The sequence below is a fragment of the Siphateles boraxobius genome, unplaced genomic scaffold, assembly GCF_051911475.1.
Source record: "Siphateles boraxobius isolate OS27281-9 unplaced genomic scaffold, OSU_SipBor_1 7, whole genome shotgun sequence".
Lineage (NCBI taxonomy): Eukaryota > Metazoa > Chordata > Actinopteri > Cypriniformes > Leuciscidae > Siphateles > Siphateles boraxobius.
The window spans coordinates 10,808,179-10,827,758 of record NW_027509197.1 but is presented as its reverse complement, the minus strand read 5'-3'; the positions used below and the strand labels follow the sequence as shown (position 1 = coordinate 10,827,758).

Sequence of the window (19,580 nt, the reverse complement as noted above, 5' to 3'; positions counted from 1 at the left end):
TAATTTTATTTCATAAAAAGTCATAACAATTATGTTTTTTTTTAACAAACTAAGTATTGTAGTATAACCAGCAGGAGAGCGGTGATGTGTCATAGTGAACCTATAGAATATGTTTAATGATATAAAATGTGCAGAAGGGTTTGGGGATTTGCACTTTGCAGACGGCCCGTTATCTGGACTTGTCTCTTAATCGGCTGTTTAGAGATAAATTTATATTATGAGGAGAATTAGCTCGTTGCCTAGGTTACTGTGATTGTAAATAGGTGCAGTTTGTGTTTTAACAACGTTTAGCTCAAGAATATTGATCCGGGAAGTTCGAATAGCCTATTTGAATATTGCCAGCTTCACTGAACTCCTTGAGTTAAGCTGACCGCATTTCTTTATATTTGAGTCCAAGTTCAAACACTATGAAACGATCCATTAACGTACGGAGCTTTGAAGCACTGCCAGCGGGACATTAAACAGGAAGTGTCTGTCCGAGCTCACAACAGGGTTTGCGTGGAAACGGCAATAAATAACTATTCGAGGGAACGCAAATATCTTTGCGAGGGAACGCAAAGTTTCTCGGGGGAACGCAACACCACGTCCCTTATGGGCTCCGTACATATGAGACACGCGCGAACACACAAAAACTCGCACACATACTCATGACACGCGCGGGCGCGCACACAAACTCTCCACTCACATACTCATATGAGACGCGAGCACACACAAACTCGCGCACAAACGCAATGAGACCCGAGCACACACACATAAACTCTCCGCGCACATACTCATATGAGACGCGAGCACACACACAAAGTGAACATACTCATATGAGGCGCATGCTCACACACTACATGATGCATGATTCTCAGTGTGAACGGAAGTCACACATTTATGAGTGCATTTTTTGATAACAGAGACTGAGAGTCCATTGCTTTTATTGTTTTTGGTTGTTTTGTTCATTTATCGCGGATATTTAAAATGTTTTCCGTTTTTAGTGTTAAATAGTCTTTAGAAATAAAATTTTATTGATCTTTGAAAAGGTGTACAGGTCTGCATTATTATGCCAAAATAAAAGAAAATAATAAGTGGTTTATATGATATATAACCTCTTTTTTTGTGACTTATTGCTCTTAAATGGTCAAACACTCAAAATGATGTCAGAATGCCAGTATTGGTGAGTATTCCGGTGAACACAGTCAGTTTTGAAATGTAGTTGAAAAACAAATCGCATGTGGTGTAACAGTATATAGGATCTGTTCATAAGCTCTTAAAGTGACAGCAGCCTAATAAACTTTGACTCATGCTAATCAAAGAACAAAATCACTCACTGCTCTTGAATTAATAACTTTTGTAACTTTAATTGTAAGCATTATTCTTTTTTTACAACAAAGACTATCCAGTGTAATTTTATATTTGATTAACTGATTAATTTCTGTACTATTTCTTACTTGAATACTGCTGTTAGACCCACCTTAAAAAAATTAAGCCATGTTTATTTCATTTGTTTCGTATATTTTATCTCTTTATTCTAAAAATTATTTATTTGTGCTATCATTTGCAATTTGTTCATTTATTTTATTTTATTTTATTATGGTTTACTTTAGTTCAAAGTTTCAAATAAATCCTTCCTGTTGTTAGCTATTGCAACAAAATTACCCAAAATATCAAATAATTATTAGATAATAATGAAAATATCCAAATGTTAGTTTCCCCTGTGGTATTGAATATAATTTTTTTCAAGGTATCATATCGAAGTTGGAAATTCCAGTATCGTGACAACACATCAAGTTTAACTGAAGAATTTTGTTTATGAAAATTGCATAAAACTACTATAGACACAATTTTTTTTTCACCATTCTTGAAAATGTAATTTGGAGTGATTTATTATTTTTTATAAATGCGCCATTATCAGTTAAGGTTTCTTTATCAGTAATTTTGGGAGCTAAATCTGTCAATACTGAACATGAAAAAAGTGGTTGATATCAATGTCAAAAGAGCAGAGTTGCAGATGGCTGATATAATGTAATAAACCGACGAAGTGAAACAAACTCTTATTTTACACAATAAATGAAATGTTTATTCAAACAAGTGGACATGGTTACCAGCCAGTGCTAATAATTTGTAAATGGCCAAATAATGGCCAAGTTAATTATGTGGCCAGTCAGTGACATTGATTTCATTTCTTTTGGAGCTGTAAATCCATGTGCAAATGCATGTGTAAATATGATATTACTTCGTCAGGTTAGTCAAAGTCTGTCAATTCTGTTTGAAAAAGAAGTGCATGCATTGTCATTGACTCATTCTTTATATATCTGATGATTTTTCTGCTTTAGCACACATTGTACTGTAGGTGGCAGTAATGGTCATGTGATGTTAAACGTCTCTCGCAAAAGCGCAGTACAAGAAAGCCTTTTCCTGCGCTTTCCGGAAATGGACTGAGAAATATGGCGTCGCACAGGGGTGACAGAACGAGAAACCCTACATCAAATGCTGGAGATGTTTCCAAAATCGACCTTCTGCTTCACCCAGAGCTCCTTTCTCAAGAGTTCATTCAGCTCATGCTACATGAGGTGAGACTCGGAGCCACATGAAACCAGTCGGGTTACTGTAGGCCATAACCTGCTTGTTCCTTATATGACAATAATAGTAATTAATATAATAATTAGAGATTGGTTATTTTTGTTCCTTGCGTCTTTTCTTTATAGAATACATTTATCAGACAGTAAATATACCTGAAATCTGCCGAATGAATACATCAACAGTCATTGAACGGCAGCAAACGAGTCATGCCTGCGTTGTGTTTTAGAGGAAGATAGCAGTGGGTGATCATGGGGACCGCGACCGGCTGACAGGTCTGTACCTGCGACATGTGCTTCCTCTCCCGCAGAGAGATCTGCCCAGCAGCCGCTGGGGGAGAAGGATGGAGAGGAGCAGAGCGCACAGGTACTGTAGCCTACTCTCTCTCAAGCACACAGGTTATGATGCGTTCACTTTGAAGAGTGCCACTCCAGTGTGTGCGCGCTTCAGATGATCAATACAATCAACCACAGTTCTAATCGCAAAGCGTGTCATAATGACGATTCCCAAAATTTAAAGGGTTAGTTCATAGAAAAATTTAAATTCTGTCTCCATTTACTCACTCTCATGTTTGCCTGCGTCACGCACGCATTTTAACGTCCGTGTTTAAACTTTATGCAGTATGTATACAGTAGTGGTGTATCGTAAACCATCGTGTCTCTTCAGAAGATTTGGATTTGACCAGTTGATTATTTTTTACAATATCTTTGACAATTTGTGTCTTTTAAGTTTTATAGGAATCGACTTTAAATGGAGCAACAGAAATGTCCTAGGTTTCATAAATATCTTCATTTGTGTGTTGAAGATTAACGACAATCTTATTGGTTTGTAACGACTAGAGAGGGAGTATGATGACCTAATTTACATTTTTGTGTGAACTGTACCTTTTAAATTATACAGTTACCTGAGCCTTGGTTAAAACTAACTCTATATCCTGACTAATATCGTTTACACCACCGATAGCCTAGGCTACATATCGTCACATTTTGATATCACTTTATAACAATTTATCGTTACACGGTTCCTCCCGGAAATTAGTTTTTGCAGGGTGGGATGTCTGTTATTATGTAGTATTGTTATCAGCATCATCACTGATTATCATGTTAGTTGTACAGAAGGAACACAAGCAGTTTCACAGATGATTGATACAGTGTTGCCCTAGACAACAATTATTATTCCAAAAATATTTGACTGAAGTTTCACAGAGCGCTTTGTAATAATTACTTGTACTCTTCCCCTTTGCTTAAATTCTCCATGAAATCAAAATGGTCAATTCTTTTTTTTTAATTGAAGTTTGCAGTATTTATTATAAGCAATTTAGCCATCTACATCGTTATTGATTTATTTGTTTTTATTCTTGTGCCCTCGTAATCTTTAATCAAAGATTTAATAATTTTCTGATGATGTGTTTATTGGCGTGAGGGCGGGATCAACCTGTCACTCTCATGACATCACAGCAATTGCAAACCACAACCATTCAATCAATTCCCCATGAACGAAATTAAAGTCCCGCCCTAAAGTTTTTGTTGCTCGAGAAGCCGTTTCAAACGGATATACGTTACAAAAAGGAAGAAAAGACTCACAACTTCGGTTTCATGTTGACTTTAAACTTGCTTCACATCTGTTTTGATGACCTTTGATGGCAAAACTCATTTACATGTATTTTAACTAATCTTAATACAAACTATAATGAAAATGTACACTAAAGGAAAAAATTATTTGAGAGGACCAGCAGCGAAAGTTTCTTTTTTTGTGTGAATACTAAACAACGTGTTTTTTTTGTTTTTTTTTCACAGAAAGTAGAAATACGGCTGTTACGTGTATGTTACTGCATGAATATGTCCAACGTGTTTTCTCTTATATTATAACTGTTTTGTTTCAGTTCAAGCACTGATAGTGGCAGGAAGAGGCCGTTGATTGTGTTTGACGGCAGCTCTACTAACACTGGCGTTGTGAAGCTGAAGAAAGCTGATACTTCAGCAGCACCTGTCACCACAGACCGAATAAAGCCCCCGGTTTCCAGCATCAGTCTCACAAACCCCATACGCAAGCTCACTGGGACCTCTACAAACTGCTCTTCCTCAAATTCCTCTAACAGGACGCCAGTGTCATCGCCGGGGGCCAGTCCCAAAAGCCCCGTTAACCACTCAAACACTGCCAACCTCTCGCTACATTCAAACAACACCACGTCTAAACTAAAGCGCTCGTCCCCCAGCGACGGAGAACATGACACTGCTGTGAGTATGACACTAACACCATGGAAATCTGTGATATAGGTGTAAGAGTGAGATTTAGTTGTGAATTGTCCTAACAGTAAGTGTGAATTTAAGTTTTCTGATTTATTTTTTATTTTTATTTGCTTGTGGCAGAAGGACATCAAGTCACCCGATGCAAAGAAAAAGATACAACATGTCACATGGCCTTAATCTCTGGTGTCATCAAGGACAGATGGTTCGTCTGACATCGACTGACATCGTCTGCTGGGTCTCTTTGTTGGCCAAGAGAGACACTCATGATGGGACACATGAATTTGAAAGATGGGTTCTTGTCACACACCTCACGTTGTCGCTCTTTACTTATCAGCCTCAGGAAAAGTGACTTGTGCAATGTGACCCTCCGTTTCATTTCACACCAGGAAATGCTTTGGCTTTCGACTGTATGTAGTGGTGAAGGACCTGACACATTCCCAGCAGTTTTATGTTGGACTGCTCAGATTTTCCCTTTAGAAATCTTTCTTGCAATTAATAAACTTTTCATTGCACGTGAATCATGTTGACAAATCAAACCCACCTAGAGGAAATAGATGGACATGCTCTGTGTTTTAGAGATGTCTGCTGTGTTTTACTGACATAGGAATATAATGAGTAACTTTGAAGAAATCGCTCTTTTCTCCAATAAGATGTTTTACAAGTTGATCTGTGATTCAGTTCGGAATAGGCCCATCCAAGTTTGACCAATATCAAATAAATCCCTTGATAGTATTTATAGCCTCCATAGGGTCAAAATGCAGTTGTGATGCGTGTTGCATCATGCATTGATGTATTTAAGTGAGGAAGCGAAATGAAGTGTGTTTCACATGTCAGTGTTTCAGTGAAGGTTTTCCTAGGCATTATGAATTGAGTTTTTTATTGAACTGCATGGAAAGTTCCTCACTGACAACAAGGCTGATGAAATAAACGGCTGAGAGTGTTGATCATTGTGTTAGTGTGTTTTTTTGTTTTTGTTTTACTAACACTTCAGTTAATCCTAAGTGCACTGCCAAAGTCCATATAATAAAAGTTCATTAAACATTAATGGTGTTTGAATTCCATTACATTCATAGTTCTGCTTTGTTACAGGGACAGTACTATTGAAAAGTTTATATATATATATTTATCAATTTAAAGAACTTTATATTTTTGTGGAAACCATGATACATTTTTTTCAGGATTTTTTGTATGAAGAGAAAGTTTAAAATAACAGCCTTTATTTAAAATTTAAATCTTTTGTAATATTATAAATGTCTGTACTGTCACTTTGATCAATGTAATGCATCCTTGCTAAATGTTTTAATTTCTTTAAAATACTACTATAAACTATTAATATAAAAAGTCTTAATTACTATTAATATAAAAATATTACCAAACTTTTGAACCATAGTGTAAATTCAAATGACATATATATATATTTTATTAAATTTTTTTGCATTTTTTAAATAAAATGTGACCTATTATGCAATATTGACTTTAACATGGTTTTTAAACAAATATGTCAGCAGTGTGTGTACAAATCCACCCACTCCTTTTTTAATCCCCATAAATGATTTAGTTTTTGGCAGAGTATCCGAGGCACCGGCTGTAAAGGCTCAGCCCTCTTCTGGAAAGCCAGCAGCTCATTTGCATGGAAAGATACATGCACAAACACAGCATGCTTTTCCTTCCACTCAAAAATGGGCATTTACAACATGGTATAATACATATTTTGAGGGGTATTTTGAGCTGAAACTTCACAGACATATTCTGGGAACACCTTAGTCTAATATTATATCTTGTAAGTGTAAGTGGCATAATAGGTCCCCTTTAATATAAACGTGAACAATGATGGAGACAGCAATGGTTATAATTAGGTTAATGACCTTTTCACCATTGTCTCGTTCTTTGTAGTTTATATCCAGTTAGAGATCAGAGAACTTCTTTCGCTCTTGTCAGCTCACACTCTCTCACTCTTACCTCTTCTATTAAACTTTCAAACACCCCACTGCCTCTTATTTGAGATGCTAATTTTCCACGCAGTTGCATCTCAGGTTTTTGTCCCATTGGAGTCATTGAAATCCCAGAGCTTATAGCTTCCTCTCCTTCCCCACTGTTTGATAGTTTTCCCGAATTCATATAAACAAATCCCACCATTACAAAATGCACTATACCTGTCAAAAATTTGGACACGTCTACTTATATTTTTACTTTTATTCTAAAATATTGAAAATAGTAGTCATCTGGACTATAAAATAATACAAATGTGTGAATTAATAGTTCCCTTTCGTTGCCACTCCGAGTTACGTCGGATGACGACGAATGGGGTTTCACTTAGAACACCTATCGACTTCGAGTATTACAAAACGAGCCAAAGGCAAAGAAATGCCATGGGTCTGCGGAATTTGCATAGCGTATCTCCGCCTTACCTCGTGGGTATAAAAGGAGGACGCCGGCAACATGGAGATATGTTTAGCGCTTCGGAGCCAAGAGTATTTCTTCACTCCACAGTCATCTCTGACTTCGCTCTACGAGACGAGATTCTGTCTCCGGTGTTGGTGTGACGGCGATCTGCAGCGAGCTCACAGTGCCTGCTGATCTGTGCAGTGATCTGCCAGTGTGTGTGTGTCTCCCTGTGCGCTTCAACATCGCTGAGTTTTTTCTCCTCTAATAAAAGATCTCGCATGCGGCACATCTTTTTAAAGACGGCTCGCCCGTGCATTTCTGGTTGCAGCGGACTGGTATCGGACTCTGATGGGCACGAGCGCTGTCTAGAGTGTTTGGGCTTTGATCATGCTTGAACAGCGCTCGTGGATGACTCATGTTCTCTCTGGTCATCGCGTCATATATAGGTCGAGACTCGGTGAACTCGCAAGAGTGAGAGTCCCCTCATCCACCACCCAATCTTCGGCTGGTGGCCAGGGTGACCTGAGGGTGTTGGTCTGGAACAAGGCGCCGACTCTGTGTCCACGCCCCAGCCCCCCTCTTTAATGACGGTGCCCGCTAGCGAACTGATGATTCCACGAGTCTACCCTCGGGTGGCCCGTGTGTTTTCATTTGAAGCTACAGAGGATGATGCTGTGTCTGTAGCAGCATCACTAGGTGGGCTTGATTCTTTTGGAAATGATGACTCGTCAGAGCTGCCACCTTCTGGTGTGCATACGGCTGTGCCTGAGTCTGATCCGGAGATGACGGCCATGCTTTCCCAGGACGATTGGTTTTTGGGTGAGGCCGCCGACCCGCGTCCACGGCAAACCCCAATATCTTTCCTCCCGGACGTGCATGATAAGATCACGGGTCCGCTCGTTGGTCTCATCCGCCTTTCCTCCCCTCAGGGGCCGCTGCCCATGGGTACACTGGGGTCCCCCCGGTTGAACGCTCTGTTGCCACGCTACTGTGTCCTCAGAGTCCTTCCCGGTGCAATCCTAAGCACCCGTCCAAAGCCTGTAGTTCTTTTCGTCTACACTAATCTGTGGCGAAATCCTATTGTGCCACAGGACAGGCAGCCGCCTCACTGCATCCCATGACCGTTCTGCTGGTATACCTGACCCAGATGCTCATGGACATGCAGGAGGGCGGGACTGACCCGAGGCTCTTCAGTGAGCTGCGCGCAGCCACTGACCTTGCTCTCCGAGCGATGAAAGTGGCCGTACGCTCTCAGAGTCAGGTGATGTTCACCAGTCTGGGGCTGACCGGTCTGATGTGCATGATGTCGGGCGGAGCCGTTTGCTCGACACCCCCATCTCCCAGGTCGGCCTCTTCGGCGGTGCGGCTTCTGCCCAACAGTTCTCAACCGCCCGTGAGCAAATTGAGGTTATTCTGCCCGACGGCCCCGCCGTCCGCTCAGATCCCTCAGTCTGCCTACCGCCGAAGGTGCCCTCCCACGGTTCCAACCCCGCCCGTTCACCCGGGCCTGGCTCTGAAAGAACGTAGGGGGGATGCCTCAGCCCTCTCCAGCCCCGCCCCCCGACTAAACGCCGGGTTAAGCGGCACTTTTGAGATGGGCTGCTCAGAGATGAGACTCAGTTCTTTCCAGGAGTTGGTAGCAGGGCCACTCCTTTCCCCGGTGGAGGGCTGGGGAAGAATCCTTATTCAGAAAGAGCTGACTCTCTCGTCTCTCAGCATACAGAGTTCTCGGATGACACAGAGCGCCGCCCACAAGCCGTGCTCTCCTCGTCCCCCTCTGTCCCAGAGGCGGTTGACACGGCGTGCCGTCCACGGACCGCTTCGCCCCTGTCCCCCTCTGTCGCCAGACCCCTGACAGAGCAGGCCCCCGTGGAACGCTGGTCCTTCCCTGGCCTCCTCTGTCAGGGTGCGGTTATGACCTTGCCCCCACACCGAGCCGCTATGCCGTCCACGTCGGGGCCGGTCATTCCGCTTCGCTGCACCTCCGGGGGGACGTCTGTGGTTCTTGACGCCGCTGGCACAGTTGGGAGCCTGCCTAGAGCTTCCCTATCTGCTCTGCTGGGTCGCGCGAACCATTGGCTCGTATTGCGATTCAGTTCGCACGGTCTCCTCCCTGCTTCAGGGGAGTCCGCTCCACTTTGGTCGTTGGCTATGCCCCATCATGAGAGTGGAGGTTGCTACCCTACTGGCGAAGGGTGCGATTGAGACTGTCCCTCCAGCCAAAATGAGGTCTGGGTTTACAGCCCCTACCTCATTGTCCCGGAGAAGTCTGGTGGGTTACGGCCAATCCTGGACCTACGCATCTGAACCGCTCCCTTCACAGGCTGCCGTTCAAGATGCTCCTGGCCAAACGCATTTCTGGATGTGGGCGGCCACAGGATTGGTTTGCAGCGATCGACCTGAAGGACGCCTACTTTTATGTCTCCGTTCTCCTTCGACTCAGACCATACCTATGGTCTGCTGTCAGGGCGCGCATATCAGTACGCTATTCTCCCATTCGGGCTAGCCCTGTCTCCTCGCGCCTTCACAAGGTTGTTGAGGTAGCCCTTGTTCCTCCATGGGAACACGGGGTTCGCATCCTGAACTATCTCGGTGACTGGCTGTCTGACGCTCACTCCTGAGACCAGGTTGCGAATACAGGAACCCAGTGCTCCGGCACCTAGCTCGTCTGGGCCTTCGGGTCAACTGGGAAAGGAGTAAACTTTGCCCTGTGCAAAGGAGCTCTTTTCTCGGACTTGGTCGCCTTCTCCACTCAGCCATTGCTGACTTGCCTGAGACTTATCAAGCGCAAGAGTGCGGTTCCACTGAAGTTTTTTCAGAGGCTCCTGGGGCATATGGCATCTGCAACCGCGGTACGCCGCTCAGATTGCTTCATATGAGACCGCTTCAGCTTTGGGTTCGCGACCGAGTCCCGAGGTGGGCATGGCAACACGGCACCCTCCGAGTACCAGTTACTCAGACCTGCCGTCAGTACTCACCCCATGGTCGAACCTCAGTTTTCTACGGGTCCGAGTGCCCCTGGAACGAGCTTCCCGGCATGTTGTTGTCTCAACAGATGCCTCCACGGGCTGGGGCGCCATGTGCAATGGACATGCTGTCACACTTGAGCAGAAATTCTCCTGAAAAATTCAGTGAGATTTATCACACCCAGGTGTTGAGCAGAAATGCTCCTGAAGTTCAGTGAATTTCTTCACACTTAGGTGTTGAGCAAGGTTGCTCCTGAAGCTCAGTGATTCTCGCATGTAGTGTTGAGCAGTATGGCATGTCTATTGCCTCGAGTTGCTGGCAGTACGCCTTGCCCTGCACCGCTTCCGGGCATTGCTCAGGGGTCAACACGTACTAGTCCGATCAGACAATACCGCCACAGTAGCGTACATCAAAAGTCAAGGTGGTCTACGCTCGCCCCGTATGTCGCAACTCGCCCGCCACCTCCTCTTATGGAGTCAGAAGCATCTGAGGTCGCTTCGAGCCATTTTCATTCCCGGAGTCCTGAACTGTGCAGCCGACGAGCTTTCACGGCTTCAGTCGGTTCAGCTGATTTGGGACCAGTTCGGGGACGCACAGATAGATCTGTTTGCGTCTCACGACTCGACCCATTGCGACCTGTATTATTCCCTGACCGAGGGCACGCTCGGCACGGATGCACTGGCGCACAGCTGGGTGCGGGGCCGCTAATATGTGTTCCCCCAGTGAGCCTTCTTGCGCAGGTTTTGCGCAAAGTCAAGGAGGTCGAGGAGCAGGTCCTTCTGGTTGCGCCCTACTGGCCCACCCGGACCTGGTTCTCTGAACTCATACTCCTCGCGACAGCACCTCCTTGGCCCATTCCTCTGAGGAAGGACCTTCTTTCTCAGGGACGGGGCACCCTGTGGCACCCTCGTCCCGATCTTTGGAGCCTCCACGTGTGGCTCCTGGGCGGGAACCAGGCAGGTTTGAGTACCCTACCACCTGCGGTGGTAGCTACCATCACTTCCGCTAGAGCGTCGTCCTCGAGACACGTCTACGCGTTGAAGTGGAACCTCTTCATCAGCTGGTGCTCTTCTCGCCGAGAAGACCCCCGGAGATGCTCGGTCGGTGTCGTGCTTTCCTTCCTTCAAGAAGGGTTGGAGCGAAGGCTGTATCCCTCCACCCTCAAAGTCTATGTTGCCGCTATTGCCGCACTCCATGACTTGGTAGAAGGTAAGTCCTTGGGGAAGCACGACCTGATCATCAGGTTCCTGAGAGGAGCAAGGAGACTGAATCCTCCTCGCCCTCCTCTCGTTCCCTCTTGGGACCTCGCGGTGGTTCTAACTGCCCTGCAGAGTGCTCCCTTTGAGCCATTGCAATCAGTGGAGCTTAAGCTCCTGTCGATGAAGACAGCGCTCCTGGTTGCACTGGCCTCTATCAAGAGGGTAGGGGACCTTAACGCATTCTCCGTTGACGAAGCGTGCCTGGAGTTCGGGCCGGCTTACTCTAACGCGATCCTGAAACCCCGGCCTGGATATGTGCCCAAGGTTCCTACCACTCCTTTCCGGGACCAGGTGGTGAACCTGCAAGCGCTGCCCTCGGAGGAGGCAGACCCAGCCTTGGCACTGCTCTGTACAGTATGTGCTCTCCGCACCTATGTAGACAGAACGCAGTGTTTCAGGACCTCAGACCAGCTCTTGTCTGTTATGGTGGGAAGCTGAAGGGAAAGGCTCTCTCCAAGCAGAGGTTGTCTCACTGGATAGTGTACACCAATGCTTTTGGCATACCAGCAGCAAGGTCGACCGTGCCCCCTTGGTGTGACTGCCCACTCCAGCCGGAGTGTGGCGTCCTCTTGGGCTCTAGCGCATGGCGCCTCGCTAACAGACATCTGCAGAGCTGCAGGCTGGGCGACACCTAACACATTCGCCAGATTCTACAATCTCCGAGTGGAGCCAGTGTCCTCTCATGTACTCGCTTCAACCAGCTAGTACTGGACCCACTCAGGTGTCTTCGCTTGCTCGCTATTCCACACCACGGACTGGATATGTGCGATATTCTCCTCAGGTGAGCTTCTCCGAAAGCCCTGAGTTCCTCCAGCACTCCTGACGTCAGCGCCAGTGTCTATTGCCTGCGCGTCGGCTAGGTGCCTCCTGTGTGCATGGTCCCATCTCTGAGTGACCCCCACATGTGTATTTCCACTGTAAGCCTCTCTGAGCATGTGTCTTTCCCTTGGCAAGCCACCTTGTCACCCCTGGGGTTGAAATTTTGCAACTGCGGCTGGACACCCCAGTGTTCTTCATATGCATCCTTCGGGTCATATGTGTATTCTCTAAGTCCCCGCCGTTTGGGCTGGCAATATTTGCATATTTCTTCTAAACTATGGGATATGCTTCCCAGCGTACCTTGGTATTCCTGTGTTAAATAGGAGTCCTTGCTAGTCTTACGACAGGGATCTCAGATTTACGCAGGGCACTGGAAGACAGCTCTTAAAGGGTTAGTTTGCCCATTTAAGACATCCTTACCAGCACTATAGTGTATACACACTGACCCACTCTGTTGTCACCCCCCTGGTCCGAGTTCTGACCGCTGGAAGTTTTTGAATGAAGTAATCCCGGCTACTTTCCGGGGCCACAAGACTGTGCGTTTTTACGTGAAAAAAAGATTTGCGTTTCAAAGCTTGATTAATTTAACACAAAAAAAACACGCCGGGCAAAATTCATACCTCAGTTTTAATGCGGCACTATTTTCCTTCCGTTTCTATCAATCCGCGCTGCTGTCAATGTCAACAGTGCGCACGTGACGATTAGCTGTTGATAGCGCGACTCGCCGACAACATGTCCGACTACGAAACTTCAGATGATGAAACTAATTTTAGCACAGTGTCAGACGGATCAGATGAAGACAGTAATTTTAACTCAACGACAAAGGGATATCTTTATGAACCGGAGTATACCGATGCCGAACTTGAGCAGATGGACAAAGAACGGGAAGAGAGAGAGCATGAGGACAGAGAAGTTGTCCAATCTGATGCTGGGCCCACCACAGCTGTAGCAAGAGGCAGGATGAATGACAAATGGTGTGTTCAATCAAATATTTTTCACAGCAAATTGTAACAATATATATATATTTTTTTTTTTACACATCTTTTCACGTGTTTTATAATGGAGTCTAAACATCATCTTGTTTACCGTACAGTCCCAGATAGCAAAAAATATCGGCACGGCTTCTTTTTGCCGCCGGCCCCAAACTGTCGGCTATAGGTGCGCCCCGCTGGCGGAGATGAAACGTTTGCCGCCGAATATGTCACTCCCATTTCTTGCGAGATGCCGCCGGCGAACAGCCGCCGGGCCGCCGACTTCATTCTCTCTGGCGGTTGCCGCCGTCTAAATGAACCGCGGCCGGCTGGCGGCAAGCCGCTTTGAAATCGACCAGCCATGTCATTGGCATGAGTGGAACTGACAGCATTTTAACTTTCACATTTAAAGCGATTATAATTATTATGTGAATTATATCAAATTTTGTTGTTGTTGTTGCTCCAAAGTCATTAGGGTTTATAACAGATTTGACTCAGTCTGATTCCATGATAAGGTTTAGGAAAATACATTTAAATTACGTTGAAACTCTGAAGCGATTCAGTGATATGCCTATGTAAAATATATAGAATTATTTTAGTCACTTAAGGTGACAATTCTTTACATTTCTTTGATTTATGCACAATTGAGATGCACAAATAGTCCAAAAAGAATTCCTTTTGTAAAACTTACTTGGCAATAAATATCTTTCTGATTAGGTTTTAAAATAAATATTTCATTCATGGTATGAACAATTTAGCAGAATAAATGGATGAAGTTAGACTTTTCACCAATGCCTGAAATCAGTGAACAGTGAAAGACATCTGCAACTTGGCCAAAAGCTTGGGTATGCTTTAGATTTTTTTTATTAATTTGCAACCATGGTAATATTTATAATAAACATGAAAATCCCTGTTTTGACCTGAAAGATAAAGTGAAATATTTAGAAATATTTTGTCTCTCTGTCACCCCAGTAAATTTCGTTTATGTCTTTGATTTTTTTACAAGCTCGATTTTTTTATTTATTTGACCTTTTACCGGTATAAGGGATTAATTTGCAATTGAGAGTTTTGCAATCTGTACAAATGTTTAAGAAAGTATTAAAGCACAAACAGAGAAGTACCTCCACCGGCCGAGAGGGGCAGTACCTAAAAAACGGAAGCAGATTTACCAACACAACAGTGGCCACTCGTCACACGATTTCAGTATTTGGAGAGGATATCCTATCTAGTCATTGACTACGATCTTTAAAGTAAGTACATTTTTCCTTTTTGTGTAACGCAATATTATGTTCATTTTTTACATTTTTAGTTCATCTTTTTCAAATATGTTCTTGCCTTACTAGTCAAGCTAGTAAGTTAGCCTTGTTTACAAAGTTTCCGTCATGTTTCTGACATGGCTAACGTTAGTTAGGCTAACGTTACTTAGTTTCTTCCTGGCGTTAGTTTTTTCTTTTCTTCTTTTAACTATATTTACGTATGTTTATGTCAGTGTGAGTACTACAGTATGTGGTTTAAGATAGTATTGGTCAGTCGAATAATTAACTAACTTACGTAACCAAATCCTGAAGGACAATTCTCCCGCCCACGTGGGAATGGTAACGTTAGCAAAATCTTTACGACAAGAAAGACTGATCAGTATAACTTGTGTTGTTTTCTAACTAAACATAATGATGTTTTGTTTGATTCGACAACCATGCTGCTAGTCTAGTTTAACTTACAGTGTTAGCTAACACATGCTGCTTCGCCTTTTTTACTCACTGAATTCAAGCATGTTCGACATGTTGAAATGTATCTAGCTACAGTAAATCGCCAATGCTTTACATCTAGAAAGAAAGCTTTACGTCTAGAAAGTTTAACTTTTGGTGTTTATATATATATATATATATATATATATATATATATATGTGTGTGTATATATATATATATATATATATATATGTGTGTGTATATATATATATATATATATATATATATATGTGTGTGTGTGTGTATATATATATAGGCTATATATATATATGTGTGTGTATATATATATGTGTGTGTGTGTATATATATATATATATATATATGTGTGTGTGTGTATATATATATATATATATATATATATATATATATATGTGTGTGTGTATATATATATATATATATATATATATATATATATGTGTGTGTATATGTATGTATATATATATATATATATATATATAATGTGTGTATATATGTGTTTATATGTATATATGTGTGTGTATATGTATATGATTGTGTTTGTCTGAACATGGTTTTCTGTTGATCCACTTGTGAAAATGACTCGTTTTTTTTGAAGGGGTGAGCATTTTAATGTTATTGATTTTGCCTGGAAATTAATCAAAAAGTATACTTTATGCAAAATGTTCTTCTATTTTAGATGGTTCACATTGTTCAGTTTATCAACGAGGAGGATCTGCCATTTGCAGTGGTTCCGCAAGAGTGGCTCAGCGAGAGCATGTGCCATTGGCCCCCATTTAACCTCAGCAAAAAGACGAAGGCAACAATTTAGCCATCCTCTGCACACCTCCACACAGCACCTGGGAGAAACATCATTTTAAGTTCATGAAGGGAGCAGGTAAATGGGTCTGACTTGTGTATTTGATTTTCCTGTATTTCATCTGTGTAATTTATTTTCTGTTTATTGTGGATAACTGACTCTTTCATTCGTTATTCCCTACTCTAGAATCTTGGAAGTCTCAAGAAAAAAAAAACTCTAGAAAGATGCATCGATTCCAGAAAATCAGAAAAATGCTGAACTGGTATGTAAAATCTATTGCTGTGATGCTGGATTTGTGATCCTGCCACTAAACTATACCATTTGTTAGATTTTCAAATTTCTGTTTCCTCTTTCTCGCAACCAGGTTTCTCCCCAGTAATCCAGACTCCACTTCACAGAGCCAAGAGTTTGAGTACAAGTAAGTGATGTTATTTGTGAAGTTTTTTTGTCTTGGAAACTATTGCTTCTATTTGATGTCGGCATGAACCGGAAGTTACAAACGACTTTTCTCCAGTGTTGTGACGTATTTAAAAGTGAAACGGTATATTGAACGGAGGGCAGGGTTTTACTCTAGCGCTCCTCTTCTCCATCTCTGCTCATAGCACGGTTTGAGGGGAGTTGCCACGCCCTCGCACCATAGCACATGACCGGAAGAGAAGAGAAGTCGTTTCGAGGGGGGAGGGAAGGGTAACGTATTTGATTAAAGATTATAAGGCTACATGAATTTTAAAAGAATAATGAAGTGCACAGATAAATCATTTATAATAAACACTACAATATTACATATAAAAATACGAATTGTAAAATCTTACTTCAAGAGCAGGTGAAACAAGTTCAACAAACAATGTTGAAGACGTTTGCTTGCACTGAGCAATTAGGCACAACTTGCAAACAGCACCTGTGGTTGTCGGTTTAATTCCCACTGGGGCTACCTGTACATGTAGTAGACCTAGATATAAAGTAAAATTTAAGATTGTATACTGCATATATTACAGTCTGAATCCTTAGCCTTTCACATTTTTTATTTATTTATGAGAAGCTTCAGAGAAATGTAATTTGTAACACTTTTTTGGATTTTCAGCTTGGTGTAGGGGATAAAGCATGTTTTAGAGACATGTTCCTGAAGACCATTGTTCAAAGTAAGTTGGATATTTTTTTTAGATTTAAGTAGATGTGTATGTCCTATTGTCCTCATGCAATTCAAATTAAATGACAGATCTGTATTTTCTATATTAGCCATCCGGAAGGACCCGGCAACCCAGGATGCACTGATGAGGCGGTCCAGGTTAACGTTACGCGTTACCTGAAAGGAGCATCTGACCGTGAAGGCAGAAAAAGGCGCCGCACAGCTGAGAGGGACCCACAGCCGACCACTTAAAACTAGACTGACTACTGACACCCCAGAATCACTGACAACTGGAATCCTTTCTTTATCTTGCAGTCAGTAGAATCAAGACCCCTAAAGAAGTCAGAAGTATCAGACTACACTCACTCACTGTGGAAATTACTTTCTTTTTTTCTTTTTCAAATAAAGCTTGTAAATCCTTGTGCCACAGGTCAGCATTGCCGTTATAATGGCCTATTCTACTCCAGAGCTTTACTATAAATTACTACCACTTATCATATTGTTAGAAATGGCTTGTAAATGTAGTTATACTTTTATTTATTTGGTATCTTGCACATTATTTGGTATCAAATATCCTCTTTACTTGTCATAATGTTTACTGGTAATTTTTTACCCTAGAGCTGTCCTTTTTATATGAACACTTATTGTAAGTGTTGTAATTTGCTTGTAAGGCTGTTTAACCAAAATTGAATTGGAAACCTGCATGTTAGTATATTGATTTATTTATTTTTCTGTTATGTTTCAGTGATCTGAAATATCTTGTTTAAATGACAGTTACTGTACTTTGAAATGTGGAATAAAAATGCCAATTGTAAATTTGTCTGGTTTGACCAATCATTATTCTTGCTAAACTGCATGCTATAAATAAAATATATATATATATAGCCAGAATAAGCGGCGGCAGAGCGCTCGAAAATAGCGTTTGCCTCCGGCGGGCCGCGGAAGGACGGCCTTCAATATAAAGGCGGCGGAACGGCGGTTGGCCCGCGGGCCGGCCGCTTAACGAAGGCGGTATGAAGCCGGCGGTGCGCCGTCCAACGTGTTTGCGATGTCGCCATTCTGACGCTTCTACTGCCGCCGGAGGACCGACGGTGGTCCGGGATCATAAAGTTAGTAAATAGAGCTTACCCGTGGTACTGGTACAGCAAAACTCTTTAAAATCATGTTTTTTCCTTTTCCTCCTTGGTTGGAGATGTAATCGTCTTCGCTGAAGTGAGCACTACACACACGAAAATCCTTTATTCGAGATAATTTAGCTCCCGCTGAGTAGCCGATGGCAACCAGCCAAAGCTGTCTCATATTCATATTTGATACAAGAAAACGATGAAATTTGAACTTTGATCCCGGCACATCCTTGTTGTCACAGCCTGGGAATTTACAAGTTCGCACCATTGTTAATTTAATATTTTTTACCTTGTTGTCGATCGATTGTGTAAACACTATGGAAGAGCTGATCGTCACGTGCGCACTGTTGACATTGACAGCAGCGCGGATTGATAGAAACGGAAGGAAAATAGTGCCGCATTAAAACTGAGGTATGAATTTTGCCCGGCGTGTTTTTTTTGTGTTAAATTAATCAAGCTTTGAAACGCAAATCTTTTTTTCACGTAAAAACGCACAGTTTTGTGGCCCCGGAAAGTAGCCGGGATTACTTCATTCAAAAACTTCCAGCGGTCAGAACTCGGACCAGGGGGGTGACAACAGAGTGGGTCAGTGTGTATACACTATAGTGCTGGTAATGATTGCATACAACTTCATGTCTTAAATGGGCGAACTAACCCTTTAAGGTGGCGTGATTAGACTTGTAATCCCATTCGTCGTCATCCGACGTAACTCGGAGTGACAACGAAAGGGAACGTCTCGGTTACGTATGTAACCCTCGTTCCCTACTCAGGGACGTCTCCTGCCACTTTCCGCTGTGCCACGGGGATCGCCTGAGTTCAGTCTCGGCTCCTCAGCGAAGAAACATATCTGAATGTTGCCGGCGTCCTCCTTTTATACCCACGAGGTAAGGCGGAGATACGCTATGCAAATTCCGCAGACCCATTGGCTCGTTTTGTAATACTCAAAGTCGATAGGTGTTCTAAGCGAAACCCCATTTGTCGTCATCCGACGTAACGTCTCCGTTCCCTACTCAGGGAACGAGGGTTACATACGTAACCGAGACGTATCTGGGTCACCCTTTTCTAGATTCCAGAACCAGCTCTACTCTTACTCAGCCCACCTCATGAGGTGCATCCTCGGATGCTTTTACATTGGAAATTAAAGGAGTTTCCATATACTGGACACTTTTTGACTGCATTTCCTTCAATATCAACTCAAACTCCAAGAAATTCATACCTAGGCATAATTTGTGTTTGTCTGCAAAACTAATTTCAAGCATTTAATCATAAACCTTTACTTCAAAAGCTTCATATCACGACTGACCAGAACTGATTTTTGCATATGTCCTGATAAGAGAGTGCATGTTGTTTTGAATGGTCATTGTTAAACACTAGGTGGCCCTATTGTTTTATATTATTACTGAGTGCTTGCTAGTGCAATAGTCTTCATTCATGAGAAAAACACAACACATTTTTTGTAAGCTTTATTGATTTTGCATTACTATTTCATGTATAACTGTTAGATACACAAAAGAAACAACTTTTTTTATTTATTTTTTTGCAAGTTAAGACATGGGTTATGCAACACATCCGAGAGCCTGTCAGACATTTTAAA

At 42.7% G+C, this 19,580-nt stretch overlaps 1 protein-coding gene across 1 annotated transcript; it reads left to right on the top strand.

Annotated features, from left to right (window-relative positions):
• Positions 1–2,394: 2,394 nt before the first annotated feature.
• cunh2orf49 (chromosome unknown C2orf49 homolog) lies at positions 2,395–5,756 on the top strand. Its single transcript, XM_077215199.1, has 4 exons — positions 2,395–2,558; positions 2,795–2,931; positions 4,448–4,802; positions 4,935–5,756. Exons 1-4 carry the CDS (start codon positions 2,433–2,435, stop codon positions 4,989–4,991), a joined length of 675 nt encoding a protein of 224 aa, XP_077071314.1. The 5' UTR covers positions 2,395–2,432; the 3' UTR covers positions 4,992–5,756.
• Positions 5,757–19,580: the final 13,824 nt, after the last annotated feature.

Excerpts from the sequence above, each read along its gene's own strand:
- cunh2orf49 (XM_077215199.1), top strand. The coding sequence starts at position 2,433 with ATGGCGTCGCACAGGGGTGACAGAACGAGAAACCCTACATCAAATGCT. Across the intron at positions 2,559-2,794 it reads TTCAGCTCATGCTACATGAG|AGGAAGATAGCAGTGGGTGA; the intron begins GTGAGACTCGGA and ends GTTGTGTTTTAG. Across the intron at positions 4,803-4,934 it reads ACGGAGAACATGACACTGCT|AAGGACATCAAGTCACCCGA; the intron begins GTGAGTATGACA and ends TGCTTGTGGCAG.